General features: G+C 43.9%; 1 protein-coding gene across 3 annotated transcripts in view; it reads left to right on the top strand.

The window, feature by feature from the left end:
• The first annotated feature begins 3,237 nt into the window (after positions 1-3,237).
• Positions 3,238-18,106, top strand: part of ILDR1 (immunoglobulin like domain containing receptor 1) — a 39,638-nt gene continuing 24,769 nt past the window's right edge. Inside the window, exons 1-3 of one of the 3 annotated variants that reach the window (XM_074364507.1) lie at positions 3,238-3,538; positions 15,217-15,387; positions 16,732-16,881. In XM_074364507.1, coding sequence (XP_074220608.1) covers positions 3,484-3,538; positions 15,217-15,387; positions 16,732-16,881 — 376 coding nt within the window. In that variant the 5' untranslated portion in view covers positions 3,238-3,483. The remainder of the gene's footprint in view (positions 3,539-15,216; positions 15,388-16,731; positions 16,882-18,106) is intronic. The other 2 variants (XM_045507195.2, XM_045507194.2) reach the window with 2 other exon arrangements.

Below are 18,106 nucleotides of genomic sequence, written 5' to 3'. Positions count from 1 at the left end.
CTTAGCATACACAAGGTCCTGGGTTCAATCCCCAGAACCTCCTCTAAAAATAAGTAAACCTAATTACCTACCCTGCTAAGAAAAAAAAAAAGTGCTTAGAATATAGCCTAGCACAATGGAACCATTTAAAATATTACAGTTATTATCATTTTGTATATGTGGACACTTTTGTCTCAGTCACTATCAGAAGGTCAAGTGATATTTTCTTCTATATCCAGCAATGAAAGAACTGTTGTTCTGAGCCAAATGTACACTCCTATCTAATCTCTATTGAATAGTGGCACATGTTGGCAGAATGACTGGCTAAGGAGAGCTCATGGCACTGGAATAGAGTTTTTCTTTGTGTGAAACTAAATGGCATACGTGGGAAGAAACTGCATTAACACACACTGATAGAATCAAATAGCTGTAAATACACATTGAGGCATAGCTAGATGAGGATGTATGATGTAATAACTAAGAGCACAAGGTCTGGAATCAGACTGCCTCACTTAGACCATAACTCTGCCACTTACTGGCTTTGTGACTTTGGACAAGTTACTTCTTTGTACCTCAGCTTCCACATCTGTAAAATGCGATTGATAGTAATAGTTCTTATTTTGTATATTTATTGTGGAAATTTAATAATATATGTACAGCACTTAGAACATTACTTGGAATGCAATATATAATAGGTGGTGAAGAAAAAAAAAGGTGCATGTAGTAGACAGAGAACCATATAAAGTTAACCTAAGTGTTCTTTCCAAGAGAAGCAATGGAGGTAGATATTCAACTGAATGAGTAATTCCCAAGAGAAAAAAAGGAAATTCTAATTCTGCTGCACTTGGAATAACCTTTTGAAAAGTCATTTTTGTTGTTGTTCCTTTAGAAGTCTCCAGTATAGCCCTCTAGTTATGTTTGGTCTAGCCACCAGAATTTCCCAAAGAAAATTCCTTGGGACATCTGTCCTAAGATACGTATGAGGAAAATAGGTTTTGTGGTTGAATAATGCTGGGAAATACTCATGACATATTCGCTTAGAAATTCAAATGTATCGTAGTACCTTAAGGGTTTGCTGGATCTTGAAAAAATGCTCCATTTAGTTTAATCCAGCTTTTCTTGTATATATTTGATCAAAGAGTCCTTTATCCATATGCTAGTTATTAACATTCCAAGGAACTACTGTTCCATGGAATAAACATGGAGAAATGCTGCCTTCAATGAATATTAAAATGACCTTAATACCAAAGCAAGGGCTAAAGGAGGTAGGTGAGGGAAGATGAGGGCTCATAATTTTTTAGACTGGGATTGGAAATTTGCCTAGAACCCCTGGACTTAAGTCAGAGGACATAATGGCTCTGGGCGAACTAGGTGTGAGAGGTAACTGAAGGTTAAAGCGATGTAGTGTTTTTAAAAAGTCTGATTTTGCTGTGTTGTCTAAAAATGTCAATAAAATAAATTATCACATGCAAGCTTTGAGTTGCCACTGTCATTAGCCTCTGGACATGTTAACCAAGAAGCTAATAAATATAATAGATGAATAGTTAGGTTTTACTTTCTGGATGCATTTTTAAGTCATTAAATTATAGGATATATGTCTTGAATCCTCAGGCATTTGCTCTTTGAGCCAAGTGTGTGAACTTTATGATGAAAGAAAATGGTTGCAGGTATGGTGGAGCACTCTTGTCCATTTTGTCCCTCAAGTTTTGGGGAAATGTTTAAGTCTACATAAAGTTTTCTCACAGCTATGTATTGTTTACTTACAAAATCCTGTCATGTAGAAGTCACCTTCACTGTCATTGCCTAGTTATTGTAAAGAGGCACTAGGCCATTCAATGACTAACCAAAAATTCTGAACAATTAAAAAAAAATTTTAATTAAAAAAAAAAAGAAAATTTGCCTAGAAAATTCTCAAAGCCAGGAACCACAAATCTTGCAGGGTCACAAACACTCAGATACATACAATGTTCCTGGGAGCATGTGCAGGGTCTCTGGAAGGGGTCGGGGAGCACACCCCACTCACACTGTATCCTGCTACTGCTGTGGTGCAGGGACCCCACTGTGGAAGATTCAAAAGCTCCTAAACATATGATGCCATGTGTCTTCCACCCTGCACTTCCTGATCTTACTTCCTACTCTTTAGAAGAAAAGAGGCTACAAGAAAAACATTTAAAGTGGAGAAGCTCTACTGGAGAAACAGAGGCCACGCCCAGGAGTGGAGGGGGAAAGGGGGAGCTGAAGAGAAGAGACAGACTGGTTTGAGACCTCCAGTCAGATTCAGGACAAGGATACTTCCCTGGGCAGAGGTGAGATGAGAGGCACACTAACTAGCACCAGGCGAAGAGGACCCTTCAAGGCAGAGCTGGGCAGGAGATACACTTATGAGAAATAATATTGACTTCTAAGGTCAGTGACCAGAATGGGAGCTTTCTGAGGACAGAAACCATGTTTAATGCATCTTTATAATTATTTTCTTCAGGAAAAAGGTGGTGGCTGGAAGGAAGGGGAATTGTGTCTGTTACAGAACAGGGAGCACAATGAGAAATCCCTGATAGGGAGAGGTGCATAAAATGGCTTGCTGTGTATTTTCATTGGCCAGTTTACATGTGACTTTCCAAATTAATGTCATTGGTTGGCTGCCTGAAGGCAAGTGAGCCTTCCTTCTCTGTTTTGCTTTACCCCTCCCTGTGGGTTCCTACCAAGGAAGGAGACTAGGATTACATCTTAGGTGGCCCGGTGCAAAGAGACCTAGAATCTTTGACCTTGAGGGGCTGCTGAGCTACATGCAGGGTGGCAAATAATAAAAAGGAATAGACCAAAGTTAATAATGCCTAACTATGGATTTTTTTCTTATTTCCCTAAATTTATATTTTTCTAACTTTTCTATAAGAAGTATCTGGTTTTTTTTTTTTTTATAATTACGGAAAGTTAAGTCTATTGCTCTAGTTCATATCCTACATATCTAGTTCATATCCTCAGAAAACCTGAACAATCATCATGTGTAAATTTCCTATTAGTGTGCTTTTCGTGGGAAAAAAAGCTTTTTCCAAGCATGTATAATTGCCTGGGAACTAAGGCAGGAAATACTCCCTAGAAAGTTATAGCCACGTTTTTCTACGAGGAGAGTTGGGGGAGAACTTTGCTTGGGGTGAGATTTCCTGAGAACTGCTGGGTTAAATGGTTACGGGCAGTTTCGGCGAGGAGAATCACCTGGCAGCCTGCAAGGGGGCGGTGGCAGATAGGAAAGGTGGCCGCGGCCCGGGCCCAGGGGCGGAGCAGGAAACGGCGGCGCGCGGAGCGGGAGGCGGAGCGGCGGGCAGCGCCCCAGGTGGGAATGAGCCGGGCGGTACCTGCCCGCGGGCCGGTCCTCCCGCCGCGCTGCCCGGAGCGCGAGGAAAGCCGAGGGAGTCCTCGGGGAAGTGGTGCGTCCTGGGCCGGCCGCTGATGAAAGAAGACACAGTGTCCCCGGCGCCCCTGAGCTGAAAGGGGGCGCAGAGGGGCGGCATGGGCCCCGAGCTGCCCACACCTTGGCTGCTGCTCTTCACCTGGCTCCCAGCAGGTGAGCCGGGGGAAAATGGGTCCCGCCTCGGGCCGAAGGAGACAGGAAGCCATTGTTGCCTGGCCTTGCGGAGCTGGCCACAGGCAGGACGGCGGAGGCCTGGGCTGCGCTCTAGTGCCTCTTGGCTCGGGTGCCAGGAGGTCCGGGGACCGGATCGAGTTTCCGCCTGTGGGAACCTGTTGTTTTCCTCTCGTTAGCCCAGCCCCTTCTGAAACAGGTGCAAGAAAGAAACCCAGAACCTCTGGGCTTCTCATCCTGCAGTCTTTAGGCACTTCTTTGTCCCTGAAGCGGAATCCGTAGCGGCGGAAACATCACTCTTAAAATTCCTAATTACTTTTTCCTTTCATCTGATACTTGCTCTAGGTTTTAGATATGGTGAGAACCATACTGGCCCAGGAATGCACTTATTTCACTCCTGAGAGGTATATGTCTCCTCAGTATATGATGGAATGTTCCGTATGATTCACAATCCATTTTACAGGATCACAGCAGGAGGCTCTTTGCTAAACAGGTTCGGTGTCACTTTTCGGCCTTGTATCCACTCACTTCTCGAACTTTCCCCCTTGCTTATTATCTCACCATCAGGTGCCCATCCACCCACCCTTTCCTTCATGCGCTTAACCTCCAGGCCAGTCCCCTGTCTGCTTTGGAAGCTTGGTTTTGTGCGTCTCAGTGTATCACTGAGAAAAATGGCAGGAGACTGTATGTGCATGGGTGAAACTAGATAGGAAGGACTAGCTGAGGGACAGAAGGTCTTTCATGCCGTTTCAGTTAGGATGTAGGTGTGACCTTGCAAATCAGAGTGTATGAGTTCTCTTGCAAGGTCTGCCGTTTTATTTCATTTTACCTTTTTGCCTTCCCTCTTTTAGGAATAGCTGCTCTCACCTCTAAGTCGTCTGTGGGAGATCAGCTCAGTCTGCTCACAGACCAGCTTCGGTCTTGTATTTTTCTGTGGGAAAAGAAGTAATAGGAAGGCACAGGTAGAATTCCATTTTTACAAGCTTGATAGGCATGAAAATAGCTCAGGTGTAACCAAATCTCACTCAGACAAGATGCCACAATAACTTAAGCTTAAGGCTGAGAATAAAAGGGAGGGAGTGTTGCAAAAGGCTAGGAAAACTAGAAAAATTGGTATCCCCAAGGTCCTCTGGATTACCACATTTCCTGTAGGATGTAGATCCTATAAATTATCTGAAGCTGACAAGTCTGGGTGTCAGACACCTATGGTACACAAGGAAATGGACTAAAACTCACCTTAACTGAAGTGCCCCAAATTCCACCAGAGCAGTCAGCAGCTTAGACTGTGAAAGCAAATTCATAAAAATCCCACAGCTTTGCACAGTCTTCTCTCCTATGCCTCACGTGTTTAGCTCCAGCTCCACAGTAGCTAGGCATTTCTGAAGCTGCTTGAACTGACTTTTCAGGAAAATAGAAGTCTACTCCCACCTCTGCCTTGGGCACCGCATCCTCAGAATTAGGACTTCGTAGCCAACAGTCATCTACATCAAAAGAATAAGAAAAGAAGCCTTATAGACAAAAATCCCATTAGGGTGTAAACCCCAATCCTTAAATCACTGGCATGATATTTTAAAAGCTGTTCCAAGATTATACTGTATAGCACAGGGAAATATATACAAGATCTTATGGTAGCTCACAGAGAAAAAAAATGTGACAATGAATATATATATGTTCATGTATAATTGAAAAATTGTGCTCTACACTGGAATTTGACACAACATTATAAAATGATTATAAATCAATAAAAAACGTTAAAAAAAGTTTCCAAACCAAAACTACATTTGCATTTGAATAGGTGGTATATTAAATGCATGCTCCAGATAGCAGAATAAAAATTACAATCCAGAAATAAAATAAAATAAAATAAAAGCTGTTCTATTTTTATGAAGAATATTGAACACTGAACATTTTTCAAATATAGTGATTATAACCAACGGGTATATTCTTACAGTAAGCAAATTGCTAAATGGACAGAGACTTCAAAAAGTAGAGCTCCAGGTGTTCATGAACCAGCCATGCAGTGTGAGTAGCCAGGATGTTGAGGGGGTCAAATAATACAGACTGCTGGGTTTGCCTGGCATTTGTTAAATGGAAGCTTACCTGCATGACACATTTTAGAACCAGAGAATGCTGAACACACAAAAGTCCTAAGTCCAGTAAGAAATACAGTTTATATTGTGACATGTGCACACATATATAAGATTTATAAATTAGGAACAAAGGGTACACATACACACAGTGACTATGTTGGATAAAAGAGTAACAAATTCACATCAAATATTATTTTAATAAAATTTCAATCCATATAAAACCATCCCCAAATTAATATTATTAAATAGAAAAATCCGGTAAGTTGATTTTTTTCAAGATCTGCTGCAAACTTTAGATAGGAACTTTGGAAAACCCAACACTAGAATGTGTTCATTTTGGCCCATCATCTTGTCCTTTTCTGTTTCTAAAGAAGAGTCAACCCCACCCTCTGATTAGCACCCAAGTTTCTGCAATTGCAAAGTGTGGGCCAGTAGTGAAATGATGTCAGAGGTGAGTACTGGCTGGTTAGTGTGGCTTGGGGCCTCTCATGGAGACTCTGGGGTCAGGAGGTCCTGTGAAGTTACATAGTCTGTATGTTTGGAGCAGTGGAGAGATTAGTTGTCAGAGGGTTTGTGTGTGTAATTCTCCAAACTTCATTCCTTTAAAAAGAAAAAAAAATTTATCACACAAGCTCCTTAAAACAAAACATTAAGATAAGGCTAAAGTAAGTTCCTGTAGCCCTTTGCATTACTGGCTAATAACTCTGGTTACCTTCATCCAACCTCAAAGTTTATTCCTGGAATGAAAGTTTATGTTTCCCCCCAAATTCTAAAAGGTTGTGTGTCATTTTGTGCTTTTGGGGATTTTAAAAAATATCTTAGAGTGATGTTAACTTATAGATCCACACAGCTATCAACCTGTATTATCATTCTTTGGGAAATCAGACAGCTCTCTCTTAAGGGACAAGAATTTTTGGAGAGCATCTAGATCAGTAGCTCTCCCTTAGTGGTGAGGGTGAAGGTTGGGATCATACTGACAATTTAATGACATCTTGGTCCTTGATATAGTAGATAGTAAAGTGGAGCTTCTCAGGGGGAGGGGGAGGTCAAGGGTGGAGGACGGAGGACTGTCCACTCAGTGCCTCCCTTGCCCCTACAAGGCTCCCTGAAATACCTCCCAGAATCCCAGTGCTCTGCCAACACAAGGAGGAATCACTCCCATTCCCTATTTCCACCTCCCAGCCAGTTTTACAGATAAAGAAATCTGTGTCCAGGGAAGTCAGGTGTCTCAGATTGTCACGGTGGAGTTGGTTTGAGAGCTGGGACTAGAACCCTGGCATCTTCACTCTTAGTTCACTGCTCATTCACCTGTTTCATACCTAGAGCAGGTTTGTTTTGTCTAATCGAATCCTGGTAGAAATAGAAGTTGACTACCTCCTGGATGTCTAACTAGATGTTAATTATTAAACACCTTGCCCCAACAACAATGCAGTGGGGTGAGATGCTGGGTTGTTACTGCTGTACTGTCTGCCTGGGTTCCTTTCAGCCTAATACTTTATTTCGTTCTTTGAAGTCCTTAGGGGAGAAATAAGATTGTGTGTTTAAGAATTGGGAGGACTCTAATCATGTCTCATCTTTCTCTAGTCCTCATTTCTGCATCTTCTAATCTCCAGATCTTAGGGTAAGGTGGGGTCAGAGGAAAGCATTCAACACTTCCTTCATTTCTGAAACCAGTTACTCACTGTGTTCTGTTGCTTAAGCCCAGCATCTTAACCATCTCCTTGCCTCTAGGCCTGCTGCCTCTCTGTCTAGTTCCAACCATCCTCTACCTAGATGATAGGTTAACCTACCTGAATTAATCTTTCCCACCTTCACTTTAATCCTCCAAGAACTTCTACTAGATCCTCATAGTTTATAAGAGTGGACTAAAGCTCTTTGTTTGTTTCAAGGCTCCCTCATTCTGGCCTCACGAACTTGGGCACCCTGGTGTCTGCTGCTCTGGGCATGCTTTTGTACCCCTTCTCCCTCCAACACACACCCTTCTTCCTTGCCTTTTGTCTGGCTGTACCACAAGTAGTTAACTTGAACCGCTTATTTTCCTTACTTTCAGAGAACTTAAAATTTGTTCTAAGCAGTTTAGACTGTCTCGTATGAATTTATTTGTTCTTTTATTCAGCAAATGTTTAATGCACACCATGTGCCAGGTGTGCTGTCAAATGAAAGTGGACATGGCCTTGGTCCCCATGGTGCTTACGATCTAAAGGAAATACAGGCAAATATAGAGATACAACGATGACAGGGACCATGAGGAAGAGATATAAGGTAGCCCAGGAACATGTAATAGGTGGGGTTTTGCTCATTTGGAAGGCCCTCCCTGGAGTAATGATGCTGGAGTTGAGAGCTGAGGAATGATCGTCCCAAACTAAAGGAACAGCATGTGCAAGTTTGCTGGATGGGAGCTCAGTGATAGGAGAGGTGGCAAGAATGTCAGCATGACTGAGAGGAGGAAGTCAACTGGCGTGCATGTGGTGGAAATGAGGCTGGGGTGGGTAGGACCAGGTCTGCATGGCTTCATGGTAGGAAGCTTTGTATTTATCCTAAGAATAACAGACAGCTTTTGGAGATTTTTCAGGAGAATGAGTTGGGAGACTGACAGCAGCAGGTGGAATCCACATGGAGGAAAACCAGAGTTTGCGCTGGTACAAGTTAAGCTGATGCACTCTCCAGACTAGAAGTGATGGTAGCTTGTGCCTGGGCAATGGTGATGATGGAGAGAGAGAGAGGATTCCAGAATTACTTAGGAGATAAATAAATCCAGTTTGATAATAGATTGTATATGGAGAGTGAGGGAGAAAGATGTCCAGGACACCTCCTAGTTTTCAGGCCTGCCCACCCACCAAGATGGGAAGTGTGGGAGAGGGCCAGGTTTGGATAGGATGAGAAGAGCTTAGAGCCTGATTTAGAATTGGAAACAACCAAGAAGAGCTGTGAGGAGGATTTGGACCCATGTATCTATCTTGTCCTTTATTGTACATTAGTAGGATTTGCTCTTCAAAGCTCTGGCAGTTTCTGAGCAGTCCTCTGAAGCTTAGCCATGACCACAAGTACTTGTTGATGGGTTTACTTGTTGACTATTGACTTTCTCTCCAAGAGTGCAGGGACCTTGTCTCTCTCATTAGCTACTTCACCGCCATCCTCTGGAACAGTGCCTGGATCATAGCAGGTATTCAATAAATGAGTGAATAAGTGACCGCTGAAGGTCCAGAGCACATAGAAATTTGTCACTCTGGTGAGACTTAAATTTGCATATGCTCTGAGATTAGCATGTGGGGACACAGATGAGTCACTGACCTGAGCGACTAACTTTGGGAAACCCCAAGCATCTGCCTCTCAGCCAGGTCTTGTTGTCCTCTACCTCTTATAACCAAAGGATATCAAATTCAAACCACCTAAGGGGCTATTTTTTTCACCTAGTAGTTTATCAAAATTTTTTAAAGATTGATATTTTCCCCTGTTGGAAAGATTGTGGTGAAACATGGGAGTGTCACGCAGTGTTCACAGGAATATAACTTCCTTTTCTGTATTATCTATTAAAATAGAAAAGCCTTATCGCATTTGGCCCAGCAATCTCACTTTGAGAAATACATCCTCCTGGAATAAAAGCACGCGTGTGAAGAGATACTTCATATAATATAAAAGTATTCATTTCAATAAGTTATTTCAACATTGTAGTAGTGAAAAATCAGAAACAGGCTAAATGCCCATCATTAGGAAAATGAGAAAATTATGGTTCATCCATGTAGTCACTTCATGCAACCACTAAAAAAGAAATTAAATTTATATATACTTATATAGAATAGAGTGGTATCTTATTAACTTGAAAAAAAACAAAGTTGCAAGTCAATGTACTTAATATGATTAATTAAAAAAAACAGCATAGGAAAAGATGTGGACGACAGACACCAAGTTATCAAGAGTGGTGCCTCTGGACAGTGGAATTCATGGTGAGCCAGGAAGAACTTTTTACTTTATTCTCTTCTCTATTGTCTTAAGTTTCTTATTATTTAGTTTATATTTACAAATTTTAAAAAGGAAAAAAGAGGTTTCTATACAGAATGGTATAAAATAAATTTGTGAATGTCCCTTAAATTTGTGAATATCCCTTAAAGGGTTAAACCTCCACCATTAGAAAACTTATCCAGAAGGCAGGTGGTGCACTGGAAGCTGTGGGCTTTGGAATTTTAGAGGTGTAAGCGTAAGTCTAGTTTTGCTATTTACTAGTCTAGTTTTGCTATTTACTAGCCGTGTGCCTTCAAACCAGGTACTTAATCTCCCTGAGGATTTTCCTCATCTATGAAATTGAGATAAAAATAAGGCTGATCTCAAGGGTTTCTTGCAAAGGTTAGTGAGATACTGTGTAAAAAGCACCCAGTACCCTGCCTACCAGCATCTAAGTGCTCAGTAGTTACCAGTTTCCTCACCACGGTCACCATAGGCTTCTCCCACCCCAAGCCTAGTGCTGTTGAGTAGCACAGTCAGATCTGTGTTTAACATGTCACATGGAGATGTAATTCCTCCCCGCCACCACCCCCACCTGCTTCTCTTTGTCCCCTTTTCTCTGCTCCTAATTTTCTCTACCCCTTACTTCATATATGCACATTGCCAGGCCCTTTTCCCCTTGATTCTTCTGTTTGCACTGTTATCAAAGGAAATGTAACAAGCACTGATGGTAAATATACTTGGGGAGATAACTTGCCCTGACATAAACTCTGATAGGATTAAACCTGTGTACTTTTTGTTAACCGGCTTAGTGGAGCAGAGGTGCCTGGGTCCCTGAAAACCGGGAATCAGCACCTCCCATCAGAGGCAGCATTAGGCCACTGCCCCTCGCCAGGAAAGGCCTTGCTCTCCCTCCCTGACTGCCACTCCCTTCCAAGCAAGGCCCTTCATGTGGTAAGGAGTGGAAATGCCATCCGGTCCCCTGAAAACGGTTCTTAGTTTAAAAAAGAAAAGAAGTTTTGTACCTATATACCTACGCTGTATGGATAATATGTTCTAGAAACTAAAACATCTTGTCCACACTGATGCTACACAGGGAAGGCAGGCTGAATAAATAAATGTACGAAGATAGGTATCTATTTGGGAACACATGGCGCTTAGTCGTAAATATACTCTTCTTTCGTTGGTATATTTTCCTTCCACTTTAACGCAGAATGGTAGTCCCCACCCTGCACAGCAGTGAAGTCTTGGAAAGTACCTCATGGCGGGAAACAGAGAATCCCCTTCCCTTTCCCTCCTTCCCGTGAGCTTTGATACCTCATCTGAAGTCACTTTTCCACCCTTAAATGACAGATCTCCCTTCCTCTTTCAAAGAGGGGACAATCTGAATGGGTTTGCCAGGTAAGACACAGTTTTAAAAGCCTTTAATGCACTAATTCATTTTGCAAAGAGAAGACAGTAATGATAGCTTAACATTTGTAACATTTTAATTCTTTCAAAATGCTTTTACATGCTGTTCTCAGTTGACCTCAATTTCTCAAAGTATGATACAAATAATCGCTGATGTTCATTGAGTATCTATTATGTGCCAGGCTGTTTGCTGAATGCTGGACATATTTATCTGATTTAATACTCACTATTACCCCATCAGGCATATATTATCATGCCAGTCTTGCCTATAAAGAAACAACTGTAGTTTGGAAATAACTTGTCAGGTTTTTTAGCCAGCGGGGGAGTGGAGGCAGAATCTCAACTCAGAAAGTCAGTCTCCAGAACTTAAAATTTTTGAGAGAAAATGATAGACACAACTAGCAAATTAGATGGTGATGAATTCGGGAGAAGGAGATGCCATAGGATGAAAGGCATTTAAGAACAAAAAGAAAATTTAAGAATTTGAAAACACGTAGTATGAGGTTTAAAAGAGCAAAGATGCAACCAGGACATCTATAAACAGAACACTTCTCTTTTTGAATCTATTCATATTTTCAGCCCACCTTCTGCTGCCCTTAATCTCTTCTTGAAAACTTTACCTGCTAAGTAGTGTGTGTAACCAGTTTGGTTAGTTGCACAGAGAAATTAGAAGCTAAAGGAAAAGAAAGATGGGAAGTTTTTGCCTTTGACATGAGCTGTCTTACTACTTCCTTTCCCTTCCTCCCAATCTGGAAAGTCCTCCTGCTTTTTGGGAGTCTGGTGCTTGACTTCTACTTGGAAGGTCAAGCTTGCCTGCTTGGGCAACCTCTGGTTCCAGCCAAGTTCCCTTCTCTGACTCCCAACAAACCCACACTACATCCCTGCAAATATTCCACCTCTATACGAGTAATGTTGACAAGAGTCTTTTGAATAGACTGCTATTTGTGTTGAATTACCGTTCAGTTATAAAGGACATCTAGTTTATTAATCAAAGTATCAGAGTGACTGCTGCCCATTGTATATTAATTATTGCTCCTATGGCCTGGCCCCATGCTATGATTATTTGCAAGTTAATGAATCCCAAACATCTTCCTTTATTTAAAGAATAGACAGGGAGAGTGACAAGAGCCTACTCAGGGGCAGAATCCTGACTTTGACCCCCTTAGAAAATAAATGACCATAGACAAGCCACTTAATCTTTTCCAACCTCAGATTTGCTATGTATTCAATGGCACCATTTTCTCCTCCCAGGGATCATATCTAGTGAGTCAAAGAAAATATATGGAAGTGCTCTGTGAATCTAGGATTTTGTTTAGACCACAAATCTGTGTTTTTCTCTCTATTCCAATCCATACGTGTTACTGAACAAAATAAGCTAGTGTTGACAATACCATCCTATTCTTTGCCAAATCTTACCTGTAGCTGCTTCTACTATTCAATTAAAGCTGTGTTGGGTGAATGCGCCAATGTCTATTTCAGGTCAGTTGTAGAAAAAGGGCAAAGGGTGGTGAGGATGGAGAAGCAAAAATAAAAAATCAATTATGAAATAATCCACGTTAGGCTTGAGATGCCAGTCATTGGCTCTTGCATTCAGACTGGACTGATTCCCAGGAACTCTATAGCTGGGAGAGAGAGCAGCTATTTTACCCCAAACTCCTCAATGCTTATTTTCAAAATGATGTTCTTTTTCTATTCACAGCTAAATAAGGAAGTCATCCATCTTCCAAAAAACACCACTTCACCTTCTCCTTCCTTCTTTCTTCCTCTGCTTCCTCCTCGTCCTCCTTCTTCTTCCCCTCCTCCTCCCCTTTAGTGATTATCCATTAACTAGAAATAGACGCTGAAGTGCAATTTACGCTCCACCCCATCTCCCCACTCACCACCACCAGCTCACTTTATCCCCTGTCTCCCATAAAGTCAGAGGCACCAGCGAGGTTGGTTCCCTCCAGATTCCCCAAGGAACTGCACCTTCCTCATAAGGACCTTGGCTCACTCTTTTCTTCCATCCTGAAGCAATGAATTTCTCTGCCCTCTCCCTAGTTTTCACGTGGAATCTTAATCCTACCTGGGTTGTAGGGCCTAGTTTAAAATCTCTTCCCTCTGTGACATCTTCTCCACCCACAGGTCTCCCCCACACTTCTGCAGGCCCACCCACTAGCACGGCTGTCCCTGGCACACCCTCTTTACAGCCCAGCCCTGGAAATGGCTCAGGTCATTCCTGGGCTCCAGAGCCTGCCCTGAGCAGCACCCTGCTTTCTCTCTGTGGCCATGAGAAAAGTGGGTGCTGGGACCCACTTTCACAAACTGCCACAAACCACAGTGGACTGACTTTTGAGGGCTGTGTCCAAGAAGCGAGGCAGGACCCAGAACCGTGTGGCTCTGACCACTGAGCCAGGCTCACACAGCTGCTCTGTAAGGGCGTGACTCTATCTGTTTTGTTTGTGGAAGTAACTCGGTCAAAATGAAGGCAGCTCCACCTGAGAATATTGGAGAGAATCCCAGCTTGAACCCCTTTCTCCTTGGCCCTCATAGTAAGGGAAAAAAGGAAGGAGACATGCACTGACACTAATGCGGCAGCATACATGCCAGCACCAGCACCATGGAGGTAGACATCTCATTGCATTGTTGCCAGGATCTAATGCGGTTAGTACTATTATAATCTTCATTCGTAGCTGAGGGAAACACAAGCTTAGAGAGAATAAATAACTTGTCCAATGTCCAAGTAAGTAGTAAAGTTTGATTTGAACCCAGTTGTGGGTTCAAATTTGAACCCAAAGCCTGGGTTTATTTTAGCTAGTCTACACCAGTGGTTCTCAAAGTACACCACCCAGAGCAGTAGTGTCAGCATCTCCTGGGAATTTGTTATAAATGTAAGTTCTTGGATCCCACCCAAGTCCCACTGCTTTTGAAATCCCTGCTGACAGTGATCTGGGCTGGCACGAGTCCTCCTGGTGGTGCACGCTCAAGTTTGAGTCCTACTGTTCTACACTAAACCTCCTAAGAGAAGACCCCCATGACAGCCTAGAATTGGTATTGACATAGGAATGTTCAAAGATGCTGGTTACGTGTGGACCTCTGACCATGCCAGAGTCACACCTGACATTTCTGTGCCACCTGGTTCCTTGTCAGCACGGAGCTGGAGCTTTAAGTGTGTCTGTAGATTTGGTGGGGAAGGGTGGGAAGTTTTTAAAAAGTGAAAAGAAAAAATTTTAATTCCTTCAAGTCTTTTTTGATAAAACTTGTTACAGTCTGATCATTTTTGTTTTCTTTGCTTTATGCTTATGTTAACCAGCTGTACTGCCAGTTTGCACTGGTTAATGTATTCTTGGTTATTCATTCCATCATTCAAAGATATTTGTTGGGTGACAAGGAGGTGACAGGCACAGTATGAGGCTCTTGTGTTTGAACAGTGAGTCAGAGACAAACCCAGCCAGCTTTCTCAGAGCCTACAGGAGCCAGGCCATTCCCGAGAATTGTGAAAAGCACTGCCTGGGCATCAGATGAGGCACTTTGGGAAAACAGAGGGAGGCCCCTTTCCCAGGTTATCAGTCAGGGAAGGCTTCTTGAGGAGGTGAGGGCGCAGCTGAAGACCTAAGGAGTAAATAGTACTTGGCCTGGTGAAGGGAGTGGAGTGGTGGCTGGTGACATGGAATAGTGCTCCAGCTGAGAGGTCCCCATGTGGGGAGACCTGGGGAAGACAGCAATCCTACCATGGGAAGGACTGAGGCAAGTTCAGGGTGGCTGAAACCCTGAGTGTGGGGTGGTGCGTGAGAGGGATGAGGCCGCAGAGAAAGGCTGAGGGCAAACCTGACTGGCCAGGGTACAGAAGTTGAACTTTACCCTTAGGAAAATGGGAAAACATTTGAAGAGTGACATGAAAAAGCACAAACATTAACAAATCATTCCAATACATATATGGCCTTCTTCTAATATCATTTCTTGATCACTGTTGGATGTGGTAACACTCCCTGTGGACCATGTGCAACTTGGGAGTCATCTTCCTTTCCCGTTTTCTCTGCCTTCTCCCCGAGGAGTCTGTGCAGTCTCCACCCCTCATCCTGCCCAGGTTCAGGAAGAACTCAGACTGCCTGTGAGCTGCTCCCAACCAGTCAGGCAGTGTGTTTGCTTGTGTGCACTGCTTTTATTGCCCCGTGTATAGAAGTAGGTCACCCTGTAGAGACTTGGTCTGCCTTCAGCATTTTCTTCTGCTCTTGGCTGCAGGGTGTGTGTCCTTGCTGGTGACAGTCCAGCACACAGAGCGCTATGTCACCCTGTTTGCCTCCGTCGTCCTCAAGTGTGACTACACCACCTCTGCCCAGCTCCAGGATGTGGTGGTGACATGGCGCTTCAAGTCCTTCTGCAAGGACCCCATCTTTGATTACTACTCTGCATGTGAGTCCCCCCAGCCTGCTCTCCCAGGGCCCCTCTGTGAAGTACTGCCCTTAGGGTGTAGGAATTATTTAGGATCACAAATTCTTACAGTAAGAAGAAGCCAGAAAGATCACTTAATGCAAACCCCTCATTTTATAGATAAACAAACAGGCCAGGTAGATGAAGTAACTTGTTCAGGGTCACACACTATTTACTTTAAAATTTATGACCCACCTTGTTCTAAAATGATTTAGATTTAGGTCAGCTTAGACATTAAGTAAAAGCAGAGTGAGTTCTGGTTGCAGTGCTGAGGACGTAGCCCTGCCTCCCATGCCGCTCACCACCTAAGAATGCAGACAAGAAGACTCCTGCACTCCCCAGGATCCATCAGTGGTCACTTGTGAGCCTCCTGCCCCTGCCACATTCCCTACTATAGCCAGCCTTCCTGATGGGTGGTCATTCCTCCGCCGACTAAACACTCTTGGTGATGGAGTGCCCTCTGGCCACAGGCAGCCCGTTCCTTGTTGGACATCTCTAAGTGCCGTGCAGCCAGGTCCTACCTCCCAGTAACAACTGCCCCACTCCCGTCAGTTCTGCTGTCTGGACCCAAAGCCTTTTCCTAGCCTCCCACCTCTGCCTCTTTCAAGGATCAAAGGAACCCAGATCCCCACCACCAGCCTGGAACAATGAACCTTTAGACATTTTACAAACAGAAGTAGACAGCCTGTCTGAGCTTCCTGACATGAGGAAAAGGAGGGGGAGGCATCAGCTTTACCTTTTTCAGCCCCAACTAATATCTTACAATGTGAACTCCAAAACTTAACTCTCTGAGCCACCCACTGAGCCTAACGTCCCCAAAGGGGACATGCCTCTAAATTGAGGAATTGCTTGCTGGGGGATTACTCTTAAAATGCCTGGGTTAAGTGGGAAGGTAGGAGGGACTAGGGTGATAGGCATTTGTCACTAGCAGATTTGACAGCTCTCAAAACTTTTATTGTAAGGGCACATGGATGAACAGTATGGGAGCAGATTCTGGGATTACTTTGACAATGAGGCAAGGGAAATTGAGGTGAGAGATGGGGATACAGTCAGGATTTGGAAATGAGGGCCTATCAGAGGGGTTTGGAGTCATGCTTCTCAAAGTGTGGGTCATTGGTATCATCTGGGAGCTTATTAGAGATGCAGAATCTTAGATCTCCGCTCCAGACCTACAGAATCAGAATCTTCACCTTTAACAAGATTTACAGGGGATGCATAGGCTCAGGAAAGATTGAGAAGCATCACTGCTCCAGGGACCAGTAAGGACACCTTTCTTCATGGGAATTCCCCACTGCTGTGTGACTCAGGTGGGTCCTCTTTCCTCAGCATACCAGGCGGCTTTATCCCTGGGCCAGGACCCATCCAACGACTGCAATGACAGCCAGCGGGAGGTTCGCATCGTGGCCCAGAGACGGGGGCAGAATGAGCCCGTGCTGGGGGTGGATTACCGGCAGCGCAAGATCACCATCCAGAACCGTGAGTGTGGAGGAGGCAGCACGGAACTGGGGGGTGGAGAGATGTGCAGACACCGCACCCAGGAGGCTGAGTCATTGTGGGGATTTCCCCTTTTTTTTTTTCCCTGCTGCCTGATGGTCTGCTTGGTCACTTTCATTGTTTGAGGAAAGTGCCAGATGCACAGAATGTGCTACACCGTCTGAAGTCACTGCCCTGGAAGTTGGTCTCTGGACAAGAGGGTGTCCTACAGCTTTGGCTAAAGATCTGGAAGTGGATGGTTTCCTTTGCTTCCCTGATACTCAGGGCTAAGGTGTGGCTCAGGTTCCCTAGATTCCTTCCACAAATTGTTCTGAGGCCCTAATGGAACCCCAAATCCCCGAGTTCCCCTCTGGCTACTCCTGTTGCCCAAATCTAAGGAAATAGGAGCTTCCAAGTAGATGGCCACCTTGAGACCATCACCCTTCATTGGTAGAAGAAAGAACATTGGGCTTAGAATTAAAAGATGGGGGTCAGGATCCTCATGCTCCCACTCCCTTGCTTAGTAACCAGCGGCAGACCAGTTGTCTTCTCTGGCCTCTGCTTCTGCATCTGAAAGATGGGCATAAAGGTCTCTGTCTCCCACACTGAAGTGAATATCAAATGTGATATCTGAGAGCCATGCCTAAAGCATACCTACTCTCTGTGGGAGCACAGAGAGCGGTGGTCAGCCCCGGTCTGGAGTTAGACTCAGGTGTAGGTCCCCGCTCTGCACTGACAGGGTGTGTGAACTCGGGCAAGCCCCTTCCATGTTTTCAGCCTCAATTTCTGTATGATGGGACTTGCCCTAGTACCTATCTCGTGGAGAGTTGTCAGGATTGAGATGATGTGTGTAAAGCACTCAGTGAGCAGTAAGTGGGCAGGGAACTTAAGTTGTGATGGATGGGTTAGGGCCCCACATTCCTGTCTTGTAACCCAGGACTGCTGCAGTGGGTTACTGGCACAAAATTCAGAGCCTATTTCAATGAGCTTTATGTGCTGGTTAAATAAAAAAACTGAAAAAAGTGGGGTGGGGAACACCCAGTAGGCCACCCAGGGAACCAGTAGCAACAATGTGAGGAAATCAGTGCATATTCTATGATTGTTCAGAGGTAGATCATCCCACCTTACAAATTACTTCCAACTTTGTGTATAATACTTTGGCTGTTAAGTCTGATCCTTTTACATTCAACCTCTGATTTTCCCAAGCCTGTCCTTGAACTCTCGGCCT

Source organism: Camelus bactrianus, chromosome 1 (assembly GCF_048773025.1).
Source record: "Camelus bactrianus isolate YW-2024 breed Bactrian camel chromosome 1, ASM4877302v1, whole genome shotgun sequence".
Lineage (NCBI taxonomy): Eukaryota > Metazoa > Chordata > Mammalia > Artiodactyla > Camelidae > Camelus > Camelus bactrianus.
This window is presented reverse-complemented; position numbering and strand designations above follow the sequence as displayed.